Source organism: Xiphias gladius, chromosome 2 (assembly GCF_016859285.1).
Source record: "Xiphias gladius isolate SHS-SW01 ecotype Sanya breed wild chromosome 2, ASM1685928v1, whole genome shotgun sequence".
NCBI classification, from domain to species: domain Eukaryota; kingdom Metazoa; phylum Chordata; class Actinopteri; order Istiophoriformes; family Xiphiidae; genus Xiphias; species Xiphias gladius.
The window spans coordinates 15,180,881-15,197,882 of record NC_053401.1 but is presented as its reverse complement, the minus strand read 5'-3'; the positions used below and the strand labels follow the sequence as shown (position 1 = coordinate 15,197,882).

The following is a 17,002-nucleotide window of genomic DNA, read 5'->3' as shown; positions in this document are numbered from 1 at the left end:
CATTGAGACAAACATTTTTTTTTAAATTTGTGAATATGATTTTTTTGTCAGCGGTTGAAGTACATTTAGTCACATTCTGTGCTTGCATACAATTTTAAGGTACTTGTGATTTACTTGAGTATTATTGCTGCTCTTTATACTGTATTTTCTCCTCTTTATTCTGGTCTTTATACCATATATACAATATAAATTGCTCTTTATACTATATACTCCGCTACATTTCAGATACTTATATCGTTATCTTTGCTACATTTACTTGAGAGCAGTAGTTATATGTTATTTTTCAAATGAAGATTTTACATATAACAATGATCACTTCATGAAATTTAATGTATTATTAGATTACACTACCCAGTAGTATATAAGGTAGTGTAACAGTAAAAAGCTGCTTACATTTTAATGTATCAGTACTAATAATTATTATGTTTTACATATAATATAATAATAAAAACATTCTGAAAAGAGCCATTCTGCATAATGAGTACTTTTACTTTTGAAGCTTTAAGTATATTTTCCTGAGGATACTTCTAATACTTAAGTAAAATTTTTAAATCAGTTCTTGTGATGGAAAGTATTTTTATGTGGTGGTGCTAGTTCTACGAAATCTGAATAAGTGTTCCACTACTGTTTATTTGTATTTATTTGGATAATTATTGGCTTTTATTTTGTAAGAAAAATTCTTGCAGCTGGTGATAAAAACTTTGCAATTTGAGGGAGCAGTGCTGCTTCCAATGTAAGTGTTGCTGTACTTCATTTGGAAGGGCGAGATTAAGGTGTGTGTGTTTGAAGAAAGACAGAATGTGTTTCTGTAAAAGAGAGAGAGAGAGAGAGTAATTGAGTAGAATGTCCGTGCTCTGCAAACTAATGTGCCATTCTGCCCCTCTTTTCCCGTGTGGCTCTGACAACCCCCTCGCCCCAACCACCACCACCACCACCTCAGACTGGAGGCCATTGTCTCGGCCATATTGTCTGTCCCTAGAGAACCTTGATAACCGTGTCTCCATCCACGCAGAGAGAGGGGGGCAAGAAAGAAAGAACGACAGACAGAAAAATACCAGAGGAGAATGCTAAAGCCCCCCCTCCACCTTCTCAACACTTCCTCCCCTCTCTCAGCACACTCTCAACCAGCCCCCTCACCCCTCCAACTCTCTCCCACCACGACCTCCCACCCCGGTGCGATCAGTGGACCCTTTTCGATGGCGAATAGAAGAAAGGGAGGGGGATTATTGCGCTGCATTTGTTCTTGTTGTTGTTGTGTATGGATGGGGGAGAAGGAGGAAGAAGAGGGGGGTGTTTGCGGTGATTGGGAAAGAGAGATAAAGTGTGTAGAAAAGAGAGACAGACGGACAGAGGTGTCCCTCCAGGCCCACTAGAGTCTGGACATATGACATGAGGTCACAGGGGAGGGGTCAAAGGTCAGGTGGAGGTATTGCATTGTCAACACATACACACACACACACAAGCATGTGTGTGTGTTTATCCAGGATTTCACACTTCACATCCCTTGTTCTTACTCCCTCTCCCCTTTTTCTTCTCCTTCTTCTCTTTCTTGAGCTTTCCATCAATCTAGGCATCTTGTTTTACACTAATCTCACTATGTTGCTTGCTCTTTTTCTCTCTCTCTCCCTCTCTCTCTCTAAAACACAAACACACATGCACACACACACACACACACACACACACACACACACACACACACACACACACACACACACACACAGACCTCGTTTACCATCCTTCTAATCCACAATAGGAGACAGTGTTAGCGGTTCGGAACTCCCTCCCAGAGCGCTACAATGAAACCTCTGTTTTTCCAGGTAGGGGGGGGGGGGGGACCAGAGGAAAAAGGAGGAGACCAATTGGGCTGAGGTGGGAGAGTTTCAAAGTACAGGACGAAAGAAAGAGGCCAGTTCGGAGTATGTGTGTGCGTATTTGGGTGTTGTATGTGATAGAATGAGCTTGTATCGCTGTGTGTATGTGTGTGTGTGTCTGTGTGTATCTGGTTTACAGGGGCAGGCCAAGTCGCTGACAGTGAGACAAATGTTGTGACTTCTTTATGGATTGCTTAACAAATGCAGCACAAATAGTGGCTTGGCACAACAATGGAAAAACACTGTCCCTCGCTCAATAAGCATCTCCCCCTCACAAAACACCAGGGGAGCGGGGCCACCGTCCACCGGATGCACTTTTCCTTTCTCGGTCAGTCTCTTCTCCTCCCCCAACTCTCCCTTTTTGTCTCTCTTTTTCCTTTTTCTATAGCAACACTCAAGATTTTCCCACGAGCTGTTTTTGCTTGGGCCTAAACTGATGACGAAAAACCCACTTAAAGTAGATAGATAGATAGATAGATAGATAGATAGATAGATAGATAGATAGATAGATAAATAGACCTTTTGCTTCATTCCTCCCACTGTCCTTGATCTTTACTCCATCCTCTCTTCCGTGGTGAAATGTCAGTGATGATCACATCTTATGGTGACTCAGTGTAAAGACATAAATAAGGTTTTAAAGAGGGGGAAAAAAAGCTGAAAACATGACAAGGAAAGTATGTGGAGCGATGCCTTACTGGTGACTAAAGCTTTGGGTGGATGAATGGACAAGAGAGGAAGAAGAGAGAGAGAGAGAGAGGTAGTCCCAGAGGCCACGAGTTAACCCACGTCTTTTGCGCCCACCCCCTTCGCTTTCTCTACACACACAAACACACATAGACATACACAACACATGACTAGCTCTCCAGCGTGTGTGTGATTAACAGTGGTGACATTAGGTTGTGTGTTGTTGCCTTTTGTGGTTAAGCTGGACAGGAAACACGGTTTGGGCTGTCAGCCGCCGATTTAGGGCACCTCACAGAGGATGCTTTGTGTGTGTAAGGCTGAGTGTGTGTCTGCGCCTTTGTGTGTGTGTGTGTGTGTGTGTGTGTGTGTGTGTGTGTGTGTGTGTGTGTGTGTGTGTGTGTGTGTGTAAGGGTGTGTCTGTGTGTATATAAATGTGTGAGCATATACAGACAGGAACTGTGTTCATATTTTCTCCCTGTTAAATAGTGTGTCCTTCAACAGGGAAAGACATCGGGGAAATTCAGCAGGCCCTTTACATCGATTCTAAAAAGCAGGACATTTTTACTTTACAATGTTAAGGCACAGTTACACTTCATGTCGAAACCTATTTGGAGATAGTTTTTAAATTGGTATATTTACTATGACAATTTTTGTGGTGTTTTTCCACACTCATCTATATGAAATACGTCAAAATGATGTTCAGGAGTTTAACTTTTTTAACCTTTATGTGTAGAAGTTCTTAATGCTCTCTCAAAGTAAAAAAAACTATATGTGATGCTTGTCAATAATATCAAATGTGCTCTAATGTAAAAAAGCCACACCAAGGAAAGAGGGAATATCATTGACTCACTACATCAGGTCGTCCCTCCCTTAATCTTAACCCTCCATCTCAGCCTTTCCTCTCTGTTGCTGCCCCACTCTTCCCACTGTTCAAAAGGACAGCCTATAAATAGATATTAGGCAATATCCTTAAGAGTCTGCACAGAGAAGAAGGGAGAGAGGGACGGGAGGGATGGAGCGACATTCTTACAAACAGCTGATTGTGTAAAGAGGGAACAGCAAGTAAGACAACACCGGGGAGAGCGAGACCGGAAGACATAGAGAGGGAAAGAGCAAGAGGACAGTCAAGTTTAAAATAAGTTCAAGAGTGTGTGACGGAGCGATAGAGACGGAGAGGGAGAAATTGTTTTGAAAACTGAGAATATGAAATGAAACTAGAGAGAAATTGGGGGGGGGGGGGGCATAAAGCGAGTGATAGCATGACACAGGGGAAACATTTGTTTAAACTCCCGCCTGAGGTATCATACAGATGTAAATGTTGCAGTCTGCTCCTCGGAGGCAAATACGCCCTGGGCGCCTTATCTAAAAGGCACATTCCGCTCAACTATTTTGATATGCCCTTCCATTCCCTCAGAGAACAATTTCAAAGATAACTCGCATTTCCACGCAAATAGACCTGCATCTGAGTGACAGGCAGGCAGTTCTTAGCAGTCACTAGGTGGGGAGAAAAAAACACAAATGTCACTTTGACTCTTGAGAATTAGCCGCTGTGCTGTGCTTTACTGTAGACAGTGGATTGGACTGTGCATTGTGTGTTTGTGTAGTGGTTGAAATAATGGGTTGAAATTTAAAGAGAGGCTGAGCACATACATGCACACACACATGCACACGCAGAAGCACACACACTTAGCTGTGGAATTCTCAAGAGGAGGCTCCCACGCTCCCTGAAAGCTTGTTCTGACTAGAGGAGTTAACAAGAGCGGTTAGCAGCATGATTATGTTAGCAGCCAGACACACAGACTGAGGGAGCCGGGTGTGTGTGTGATAGCCTGTGACATTTCTGCGATGGCTGCTTTGTCTATCCCTAGTTCGTCATTGAAGCTGAAACAAATCTTTGCCCCCATTTTCCTTAATTCGTTTGATTTATGTGTGTGTGTGTGTGTGTGTGTTTGTGTCTGTGTGTGTATGTGTGTGTGTGTGTGTGTGTGTGTGTGTGTGTGTGTGTGTGTGCGTGTTTATTGAAGTACTTTGCATGTGTGAGCACGCTCGCATGTGTGTTCATGAACTGGCTGCCTGTATTTAAACATGCTTGCGTGTGTCTAAGCTTGCCGCTGCTGACGTGCCAATATGAAATGGGCACGTTGATTACAGTAAGCGACGTCCAGGAGACGGTTAACCACCACCTATGGCGATTATTCAGCCCGTTAATGGACGTCCGTCGCTGTCCGCTTAGTGACTTAGCAGCACTGGACATATGTGATATGAGAGGGACTTAGCTGAGGAGCCACTAATCATCAAAAAGCCAAGGGGAAGTGGCGCTCTAATCTCAGTTTAGAGCTCTCATCGTGTGCATAGTTGTGTGCGTGTGCGTGTGTTTTTGTGTGGTTTTTGCAACAGAGATGAGAGATTGGGGGGTAGAAAAGACAAACAGCTGATTAGATTTTTTTCTTTGGAGTTTACTTATAAATTTGATTTGTAAATCAAAAAATACACTGCAATATTGTTGTTATGGTGTTATGTCATTTAAAAGATCATTGCTGTGTAATTTATAGAAAGGGCTATCAGCATGTAGGTGTACTAAAGACTTTGTTTGGCGTGAGATGTTTAATTTTTGGCTTCGTAAAATGGGGCAAAATTATACTAATGTTCTCTAATTATGACCTGAACGACGCTGCCAATATATCGCCTTAATAAAACCTCATCTTTTTAAATCCTCACATCGCTCACTTTCAAACATATTCCTCTGGGTCTCTCCCGGCGTGACAGCCCTGCCAAACTTTAAACGAAGTACCCGGCGTAACCTGCACACCCGCCGTGCCCAATTGTATTGTATTTCGACTTCAAAGGCGAACTGGAGGGCGAGAGGGATTTTATAGCCGGAGAGGAGCTGTGAACGGCCTACCCATTCATAGACACCCACCTCTGAGGAAATAGTATCAGAATTTGGGGGAGGTGGGGGGCAAAAAGAGGATTGGAGGGAGAAGCAGAAGAAGAAGGGGGACAAAATACAGCAAAACGAATGATTAAATGAACTGTTTCCCACTGAGTCATTTTCGTTAGAGGAGTGAAGTGCTCTCTCGGCCCCCCGGCCTGCCCATCTATAAATGCCAATTTGGCTACTGTGTTTAAATGATGGACAATAAATTGTAAAAACAAAACTAAGAATAATCTCCTGATTTCAAAGACGTTTCTGTAGCTGAGCATTAGTGCCACATTAGTGAGGTGAGATGACCCGAATGTATGTGCCTAGGGTTATGACTAGGCAGAGGTGTGCAAATGTAAGACACAAGTGGAGACGTGTGTGTGTCTTAAACAAAAGGCCTCAGTGTGAGAGAGTGAAAGGAGGTAAAGTAAACAGGCAGTTATGAAGACAGACCTGCAGTGTTTAGGGCCTCTGTTCTATGTATGTGCACATGTGTGTGCGTGTGTTTGTCTGTGTGTCTTTGTTTCTGTGTGTGCTGCGTGGCTGAAAGCCCTGTAGTTTTTACAGCTTGGCCTGCCGCTCACATTGGATAAGGTGTGAAACCACACGCACACACACTTAAAAGTTTGTGCAAAACTCATGCACACACAGCTTTCTCCTCAGTCACTCTATCAAAAGTATCATAAATAGTATGACAAGTCAGTTTTAGTTTCAACATTAATTGGATTGAATGATAGCAGTGTGCAGTCTTGTCTCTAAAGTCTTTTGTCACTGAAACAAATACAGAATCTATACTGGTCATTTATGGCCTCAGGTTTTGCTTAACAAGCCCACGTATGTAGAGTGTCCAAGAGAAAAAGATGACGAAATCAGCTGCAGATACACATTCCACTCAGCTGACTTGTATGTAGTTTGCTTGATTGTAGTTTTGCAGAACTTGATTTAGTAGTAAAAACTATATATATCTCTGTAGTGGTGTTTTTATAATTTTCTGATTAAACTCCAAGTGTAGTATTACATGGGTCCCTCATAAGTAAAAGAGATTGTACAACCGTTAAAAGCTCTGCAGAGAACCTTGAAACTGAAAAATGCATGCAAAGAAAATAAAATTGCTTTTCTGTATTCCTGAAAACTGGACTTTTTGGAGATAAAAAGTTTCTCAGCAATATGCACATCATAACACCAATTTGTTTACTGGTTTAAATTATTAGATTATCTATGAGTTTTATGAATCTTGCAGGCAAAATCTTCCACAAAGCATTAAGGCTAATTAAATTACATCACTATGGTGGAGAGTTAGTCTTTTTTTTTACAGTATTACTGCAGGGGAGTTGATTAGATTTTGACCTTAACCTTGCCACGATGTGATAAAGCAGCATGTTGCATTTCTTAGCATGGCACTTTCCTCATCGCCTCCAGTGAGCAGTACTCAATATTGTTTGCCTTTCCACTGTCATAAGGTAAATAAGCAATGAATTAGTGGCAGGGCTGCTCCTAGGAACAATGCCAGATGTACAGTCCAGAGAAAATCCAATAGAGTCAAGGGGGTAATCAGTTTACTGGAGACAAGCAGGGAGAGAGGGGAAGAATTTAAGATAGAAAGGCTGTGGAGGAAGCCAGAGCAAATCAGAGACAGATGAGGTATGGATGGAGGATGAAGGCATGATGATCTAGGTCTTGGTGAAAGAGAAAATAAGCAGAAAATAGCTTGTTAAAGCAAAGGAAAGAAATAATTAGAAGGGTTTGAGAGTCAGACGCCTGTTGCTTATTTCTTGTTTTCAACCCACTTCCTCTCACCCCCCCCCTCAAGTTTTCACAGTCCCTCCATCTCTCCGTCACTCCATCCAGACTTCCATCAAACCATCCGTGTCATGTGTTGCCTCTGTGCGACTGAGTGTTAGCAGCCTATTACCCAGGGTCATAGTTGCAGTGGCTTCAAGGCTGACAAGTGCATCTGTAAGCACTCAGGCGATGCTGAAAACCACATTAAATTCTATTATTGCCACGTAGTCACTGCATCCCTATTCAGCTGAAGTACAGGGAGGCAAATTTACCTTGTGAGAGACAGAGTTCACCTAATAGATTTGGCTTTATATCCTTACCTTCTTTTCAAAGGAACAAAGCCACAGTAACAAATGCAAACAGCAGGGCCCTCATTTTGCTAGCTATTTTCCTCCAGTTCCTCCATTGTCCAGAGGTTTTCATAAACACATATTATTGTTTATTATTGTGCATACTGCTCTCCCTCTCTTTTTTTCTCTTTTTTCCATCTTTCCTACTCTATGTCTCTCTGAAAGCCTATTGTCAAGACATGGTCATTTCCCCCACAATGACAGTGCAAGCGGGCTCCATTTGCAGTAATGGCCCTGTCTTTTGGAAACATGAACGTTGAATGGCCCCCATGGTAAACATACTGTAAGACCTGAGAGTGTCTTTGAAGGTCTGCCAAGGAGCTGGGTGCTCACTAACTGACTGAAGCAGATATTGTGTGGAGTTGCACTGTGAGAGCTCTGTCGTCTGAACATGCTGAATGTGCAAAAAAAAAAAAAAAAAAAACTAATCCAGAGAAAAGGGACGATAGAGAATTTGTGTAGGTTGTTGAGCTGAAAGGGATTTGGTGAATACCTGCTGGAAAGACTTAAAGATGTCTTCATGCATTTTTACAATAAACATACAGTAAAGTGGATAAAAAACTAAATTGGACCAGACTATCCCGAAGTTTAAAGGAACAAATTTTATCCAAAGGAACCTCCTCACTTTCTGTGGTCATTATCATCTAACTCCAGTTCTCAACCTACTATATCATCCTTTGAATATTGCTCACTCTTTCTCCTGTTTTTCCTCCTCTCTCTGTCTTTCTACCTCCCTTCTCCTCCTTTTTTTCCAGGATGTCTTCCAAGCGACCAGCCTCTCCATATGGGGGGACAGATGGAGAGGTAACCATGGCAACCAGCAGACAGCGAGTGGAAGATGAAGCGAGCGAGGGATTGGGCGGTGTCATCCATCTCCCCCTGGCCTCTTTTTGTGGCAAGGTGTCCCCTCGCTCGCCCCCCAACCGCAACTTGGACAGCCCCCCCAACATGGTAAGGACAGTTTTATGTCCGATCTCGCTTAGTATTTCTGTGGGTGAAAGCCCACACCTATGGGTGACTGTGGCCTTGAGCGCTGACTCTGGTGTGACCCACGGTGTGTCTTACGGCTTCAGGTTTTGTTTCATAACCCACCTGAGTATTCACATCACTTTTGTTTCATTTGGGAAATGTTATCCTAGTTGAAAACTTAACATAAAAACATTTCAATAATGTTTTACATAAAAAATACCCAAAATACACCTAAAAATGCCTCAATTTGTGTTAGAAATTGTACTTTTTCTCTGACACATAATTCAGTCAAATCTGAACACACATACATGATACACATATTTTTGTGACCTATGTTTTCCGAGGATATCATTATCTGATGTTAACTGATAATATATATCCATAAATCCACTTAGAAATCATAGAAAACAAAACACTTTTTATAACTCCAGAACTTGCTTGAGAATCATCATGTTTTTAAGTTTTTTTCACTATCAAAGTAATCCAGGGATATTGTCTTCAGATGCAAAGGTATATTGCAAACTAGAACTGTTAATAGCTAATTTAGGATACTTTTAATGGTGACAATTGCTAAAATGTGAACAATTATAGGCTAAAATCAGAGCTCGAGTTTTAGCCCACAGCGTAACTCACTGAATCCATGGCAATATTATACTTCCTATTTACATCCCCCAAAACATCAAAGGAATTGTAGTTCCAAAACTTAGAACATAATTATCCCCCCAAATAGACGTCAAACAAAGAATAATAACAAGAGTGACAAAATTCATTAATATTTTTTGTGTTGCACTATCAAGATTTTTTTGACTAAGAATGTCTCATCAGCATGGTTTTTATATTCCTGGAACAGTGGCACTCTCCTCTATTCACTTCTATGTGGTGAAAACTGGTGGACATACAGACAACAGAATCAAGTTTAAATTACATACAAACTGTCCTAAAACATATATAGTACAACTCACCTGCAAGTTTACGCCGCAGCCCTCGTCATTGGCTACTTGGCCTTCAACTCTATGTCTCCATTGGCTCTCTGCCATTGGGATTCCTTCCGATAAGGACGTATGCTTGTGTGTTTGAGAAGCTAGAGGTTGAAAGTGACCCCTAGGGCACAGACCCCAGATCAGATTATGTTAATGGTAAACCTGACCTTGGGCATTATGAAGGGATAGTCAGCACTGAGGGCAAGCGTAGCCCTCTGTCTGTAATAAAAGCTTCATAAATGAGCTTGAGAAGTAGGTAGCACCTGTGTCATAGTCAATTACAACCTTTGTGAGAAAAATGTTTTATTTTTGTGGATACTTGGCTAGAAATGAACTTAATTGACCTTGTTTATTTTTATCTTTTGAAACGGATATATAATGTCGTTTTTGGAATGAAACATGTTCAGAATAATTAGAATTGTGTTCCTTATATTGAATTTCCAGTAATTTCTGAACAAGTAAACAGAGATATTTCTGCATATTGAAAACAAAATGATTGCATATACAGTCTGGAGTGTGTTGTTTACTTCCCTTATGGTGACTTAAGAGTCACCTTTAAAACCCAAACACGAAAAACTATACAAATCTCAGCAATGAGGAAACAAAATATTTTTTGGTGAATTACAATAGAAATGAAAAAAGTCAGATTTCTAAAGAGTCAGAAATTGACTCTCTCTGTGAGGGAAAAGCAGTTTGGAGTTGAGAGGTGTTTTTTGTTTTTTTTTTGTCTTTTTTTAAATGGCGAGAAAAATGAAGGTTTTGAGGCTACTGTTTGGACGCACATGTGTATTTGCTTTTATGTGCGCGCCACCAGCCGTCGCCTTGAGCCCATTTGATGCACGGTTGCATGACTGCAAAATGTGAGCCATTGCAGTGAGTCATTTTCTTTGGGATGAAGTTTGACATTGTTGATGGTGCTGAATGTATGGCTCTGTTTTTGTAAGTGCTATTGTGTGTGTGTGTATTTGTACAGTTGCATCATCTGTGTGATTCATGTTAAATAGGTTAATAGTGTAGGCCTTGCAGTATACAGGCTTATTGTAAACTTTTTTTAGTGGACATTTGTTTGCGTGAGAACACAGCTATATGTGCATTTAAAGAATACTGTTTCCTGCATGTGGCTCATTACACGTTCAATACATTTAATGTGATTTACAATGCATGTTCAGTACATAAGTGTAATTACATGATTGTATAGGGTATTACGTGTTCCTGGTATGTATTACTTAGTTTTTTAAAATTGTGTTAGCATAACAAAATGTTGACTATCCACCGTGCAACATGTGATTAACCTTTTAGGGCATCTGTTAAAGGATTTTTTCCTACTTGTATAAAACTCTCTACATTGTGTTTTCACTTTGTGTGTGAGACACTGTCTATGAGCCATCACCTTGATACACACCTTGTCATAGCAGTGCTCTGATAACGACCATCAACCTTTCCCTGATACTGATGATAAAACAATGAAATAGTGCTTAGGAGCTGTAATGGAAATCTAATTCTGTAATTAGCCTGTTGATTAGCCTGCAAGCCCCTCCCACAGTGGACTCTGCATGTGTTGCAGGTGCCAACTGTAAACCAAAGTCCTGGGACCATGGGAGCACACGCACTTCTGCAAACACACACATATATACACACACATACACCAGGTTATCTGTTGATTTGCTGACAGTGACTAGATTATCCCTGGTTCATTTAGCTAGATTATTATTATATTTACACTATGCAAAATATAAAAAATATTAATATTAAAATATTAAACATTACTGTCATTAATATTTTGTACAGATTTTGGCCATATCACTGTCCTCCTTGGGTTACTATGAAGGGACCCCTCATGAAAAATTCTTACATATCCTCAGGATGACATACAGTTGCTTTCTAGTCTGTTAATTGACACTAAAAGGGAGACAGTGCTGATGTGTGTGGTTGTGTGTCTTGGAAGGTCTTTTATTGTTAGAAAGGGGGGGCCTTTATGGACAGCATAACAGTTGATGAGGATTATTACGTGGCAAGCAGGGTGTGTGTGTCTGGCGGGTGGGATGGGGGCTTATCTGACTGCCTGCTTGGCATGTTGTAAGATGAGTGTTAAGTTTTTCAATCCTTTCGTCGCTCACTGTTAGTGAAGAGTGGATGAAGAGAAATAGAGAGAGATGGACAGGGAAAAGGAGATTTACTACAAGGCGGGGCTGTTGGAGGGACTTTAAGGTGGGGGGTCTCTCTCTCTCAGGGCAATTGTCGTAATGTGATAGGGGGAAGTAAATAGCTCATCAGCGACCAGTTGACTTGATAGTGAGGCAGCGGGGGAGAGCGAAAGGAGAAAGGTTGAGGCTGGGGGTGAGATTACAGCTTTATCTTGTCATAGTAAATTAACATGGCAGTGGAGAATTGCTCAGCAACACACTGACCTCTTCATCCCGCCTGCCTCGCCTGTCTGTTCGGCTTTGGCCCATCCACTTTACCTGCCTGCTGCAGCTGTACAGCTACACACACACACACACACACACACAGAATAAAATCAGAACTCGCTATTTTAAAAGCCTGAGAGGTGTCAGATTATTCACTTTTCAAAATTTTTGTTTTTGTACCAACCCTGGCTCTGGGTAAAAATAGTGCTGCTCATAATGGTTTGCAAATGAATGTAGTTTACCTAAAAGGGTGTTTTACTCAATGGGAAGTTTTACTGTGCAGATGGACCCTGATTGGCTGAAAGCAGTTCAGTTCAAATACCTGATGGGAAGGGTTTTAGTAGCAGTTAAGTGAGGTCAGCCAATCAACTCAACACATCCAGTTGTGATGCACCCCCATATTATTAAAGTATGGATTTTTTAAACTTTATTTATGATAGAAACAAAATCGGAGTCCTCAGTAAACATACGTGAAACAGGTTAATTATTATAGCGAGATACCTTTAAAACCATAGTGCATCAAAAGATATGATTTTTTACTATCTTTCTTTCTTGCTCATATTCATTTAGGTCTTTTATGTTTTGCAGACCCTTGCAGAAAAAAGGGGCCAGCATCTACTCTCATAAATGTGTTAATGGAGAAACACTAATTATTTCATTAACAGGCAAGATGCATGTAAACACGATTGAAAACTATAGATTTTTCATCAGGCATTATTTCTTATTAATTTTCCTCCACAAACCCTTGCTTTCCCTCTTTTTGTGTAATTTGTACGTGGGATTATGTTTGTATGTGTGTGTTCATGTGAATTTGACAGATTTAACAATCATTGAGCATTCCTGAGACACAGTGGTCACACTTCATTTCTCATGCCAGTGATGCACTAATGAATCAACACACGCTTGCCTGTCAACAGCGAAGGGTCGTGGTAAAATATACCGGCATGCATTTTAGCCAAACTGCTATTTAAAATACAGAAAATACAGATGCATGTTTTTAGATAAGGAAAAGGCAAGTGTGTAATTCTTAGACAATTAGATTTAGGACATTAAAATTTAAGTAATTGAATAACAATTATTGTAATTAATTAATTAATTAATTTTGTTTTTAAACAAGCATTGAAACTGATATACTAAAATAATTATCTATGTCACACAGTACATATATATGTATGTATATATTTATATATATATATATATATATATATATATATATTGTTGGAACAGGAGGATAAAAGTAATGTGTGTGTTCGTGTGTTTGCCTGCTTGTCCCAGCCTGAGGGACCTCCAAGTCAGAACTGACAGACTCTGTGTTTAGCCATGGCATGAAAATGGATTTGCTGTTTACCTTTGTGTGTGTGTGTGTGTGTGTGTGTGTGTGTGTGTGTGTGTGTGTGTGTGTGTGTGTGTGTGTGTGTGTGTGTGTGTGTGTGTGTGTGTTTGTGTGTGTGTTTGTATCGGACGTGTGTTTAGTCTATGTCGTGGAGATTGGCAGCTCTGACGTAGAGCTAGGTCTTACCCCCCCTGCAGGAGTGATCAATGACATTTTCTTGGTGTGTATTTGTGTGCAAGTTTTTCAGTTTAGCGGCTGTTACCACTTCTGCCTACTGCCACATTGTCCATGCCTTGATCCACGACGACGCGCCAAGCATCAAATATTGTTTTTCACATACACACCTTGCACATTCCAAGACATGTCATGCTATAGCACAGAGAGAAAGAGAGAGAGAGAGAGGGAGAGTTTCTTCTGTCGCCCAAAAGAGAAGGAGGAAGGGAAGAAGATGAAGGAATAAAAAAAATAACATGTACAGCAGAGTCTGTGCTGGCTGTAGGAAAAAAAATTGCATTTGGATTTTTTTCCCTCTTTTTTTGGCAAGAGTTAAGTGTTTTTAAACCAACATCCCCTCACAGATGAGCTTAAGAAGACAAAAGTTGTTTAATTCGGTTCCATTGCAGAGGCAGTAAAAGGATAAAGAGAGTGAGGCGCAATTTTTACTTTGTTCCAGTCATTTGGAAGAGAATTGACATCTGCAAACTAAAGGCAGAACCGCCCACACTGCCAGCCTGCCACATCCAGTGCATATAAATACATATATGCGGGCACTCACACATTGACACACACACACACACACACACCTACAGGCTATGTGCACTCATAGTGTCACACATAAATGCACAGAAATGGGATGCTCGCAAACATGCACTGTAAGGGGGGAATGAATGTACACAGGACCCAGAATTTTTGTTTGTACTTATGAATAAATGCATGTTGATGAGAAAAGTTTTGCAACGTATGTTAATGCAGGAGCAAAGGAACACAGGACATCGGCTGACTGACACCCATTTACAATAGATAGTGTCTTGTGTATTGCGTTTTTGATCCTTCTGTCTTGGACTTTACAGTGCAAATCGCCAGCAAGGCGCAGGGATTACGCGTTTAGAGGTTGATGGGAAGAAATCATAAGCCACTTAAGTTGCCTTTGGGATAAGGCTGATAGTCTTACTTCACACATAAATAATGTTATGGGCCCTAATGTACCAGGTCTTTGAAGAATCCACGGCTCCCTGGTAATTCCCTTTGATTGGGAAATGACCTTCATTGTTGGACACAGTGAGATGACATTTCTCTATTTTTTGACATCTCCCTGTTTTTTGACAGAAGAAAGAGATCAGACAACCCCTGATCCCCCAACTCCATCCCCACTCTCTCCATTCCATCTCCTTCCCGTATTCCTGTTCTGTTTGTTTTGTTTGTGAGATATTTTTCCCGAAAGAAAGAGTGCGGCTGTTTTAAGTAGGCGCTGGATTAGATAAATGGGATGTGACAGGTGTGACCGCTGCCTTCAAGATGCCAGCCTTCCTCTCTCGCTCTCTCTTTCTCCATGTATATCTCTGTCAACTCGCTCTCTCTCTCATTTCCTCTTTTCGCCTTTCCTTCTTTCTTTCTTTGACTTCTACCCGCTTACACTCCTTCTCTCTCTCTGTCGCGTTCCATTAGCATGTCATGTCTGCGCTGATGCAACTCGTAATCAAAAAAGCCACTCATTTGAAGTCTGCATTTCCCTATTCTGAAGAGCAGGAGAGGTTGAGGGAAGAAGGGCAGCAACAAGGAAAGACAGGACCAGGTCGAGCTGTAAGTTGGTCAGGTGGTGAGAGGAGAAGAGTAAAGTCTTTGAGCGCTTTAAGATCACAAGACACTTTCCCAGCGCAGCACAGCCCTCAGCCAGTGAGTTAGCAGCCTCAAAAGCGACTGACTGAAGCCTCATCACCCTATCATGCAGTATATATAAAACTTCTACAGCCGTATCATTGCTGTCACACTCTGTCTCTCCATTACAATGCACGCCAAGGAGAAAATTTGTGAATTATTGAGCGTGCTGACTTATTCAGAGTGTGGAAACACACAGACCCGGAGAGAGAGAGCCAGTGAAGCGTAGAAAATGCAATGTGATAATGGTCTTCTGTACCTCTCATAAAGTGTTTGGCCACTGACAATGAAAGCATCGTCAATATTGAAAGCATCTGTCTGGCTTTATTCTCTCAGTAAAACATAGAGGAATGATTTGAGACTTTGTTTAGAGGAGTTTTTTTCTCTTTAGCTGAAAAGGATGCTTTTATTAAAAAAAAAAACTGCTCTGCCTAAAGCATAGAAAAGAATAGAAAATTGAGTCATCTAGGGTCTAGATGACTTCATTGTGGACTGTGATCTCAGTATTAAGTTCCACTTCCACCAGCAGCCTGTGAGTTAATGATTAGAAAACCATCTCCGCCTTAATATGCTATAATGTCATTAATACAGCTGGAATGTACCTCTGTCTTTCTGTTTCTCCCTCTATCTCTCTGTGTCTCCCACACACACACACACACACACACACACACACACACACACACACACACACACACACACACACACACACACACACACACACACACACACACACAGAGAGACAAACAGAGATACTGTATATGTGTCCCGCTGTCCCAGGTGGCGTGCTCCATACTGTAGTCAGATTAGCCAAAGATTAACCCTGTGGACCATTGACCCTCCTGTGTACAAAGAGCTGAGCTGACAGATTGGCTGGCTGACTGACTAACTGATTCACTCATTTGTTACTGTAATTAAACAGCACAACACAAAATTTATCACAGCAGTGCAAGTGCAGGCATACTCTTATTTTTTTGACTGTCTGTTGATGCATATAGACCATGTGTACAGTACTTACACTCATCTATACATGTACAGTATGTGGGACAAATGTCTGTGTGGTCTCTCTTGAAGCTGATGCTGTCCTCCCTCTCAGTGTCACTGGTAATTGGACTGAGCTGGCATTAAATCTATCATGAGGGTTGTCCAAACAAACACAGGTTTTATTGGGTCAAAGTTTAAGATGCTTGAAGTTGCTTACCATTCAGCTTGTACCATTGACTTTTTATTTAAAAGAAAACAGTGCCTTAATTGACCAAAGCCATTTTTTTCTAAATAAAATTTTGTCTGCAAGAGTACAGTTGTTTTTTAATCATTTCCAAAGATCATTAATATTAACATCTTTAAGACTATAAATTTAGTCATAAGACATGATAATTATTCATCATGACAGCTTGGCAAAACCCACAGAGCTTTACTCTGAGCTGTATATATTATATTCTGTCGCTGTCATGCTGATTACAATTTTTTGTGTTGTGAATTTTTTACCCCTTTCATTCCTTTCATAAGTTTATAGAAATTATTTGACACTGCTCCAAAGCTTTGTTTTTTGAAAAGGGATCTATTTTTTGTGATTTTTCCGTTTGATGGAGTTGCATCCTCAGCATTAATTGTCACGAATTTTAGGACAAAAGTAGTGCAGCACTGAAACTTGGGCTTGGGATTCAGTACAGTAGCGTTGGACGTCCCTCAAAGCTGAGTTGTTGAAAGCTTTGTAATGAAGAGTTAGCGTGACTCTAAGATTGTGTGGAGTCTTTTGCTGTTGTTTCATGTGTTCGTTCTGTCAAGTACCTCCAAGTCAGTCAAATGCAGATTCCAGAGGATGTGAGA

At 40.9% G+C, this 17,002-nt stretch overlaps 1 protein-coding gene across 7 annotated transcripts in view; it reads left to right on the top strand.

Moving 5' to 3' along the window:
• Positions 1-17,002, top strand: part of sox5 (SRY-box transcription factor 5) — a 97,066-nt gene that overhangs the window by 3,186 nt on the left and 76,878 nt on the right. For all 7 annotated transcript variants that reach the window (XM_040151398.1, XM_040151381.1, XM_040151418.1 and 4 more), the window contains exon 2: positions 8,366-8,561. In XM_040151398.1, the coding sequence (XP_040007332.1) occupies positions 8,366-8,561 (196 nt within the window). The remainder of the gene's footprint in view (positions 1-8,365; positions 8,562-17,002) is intronic.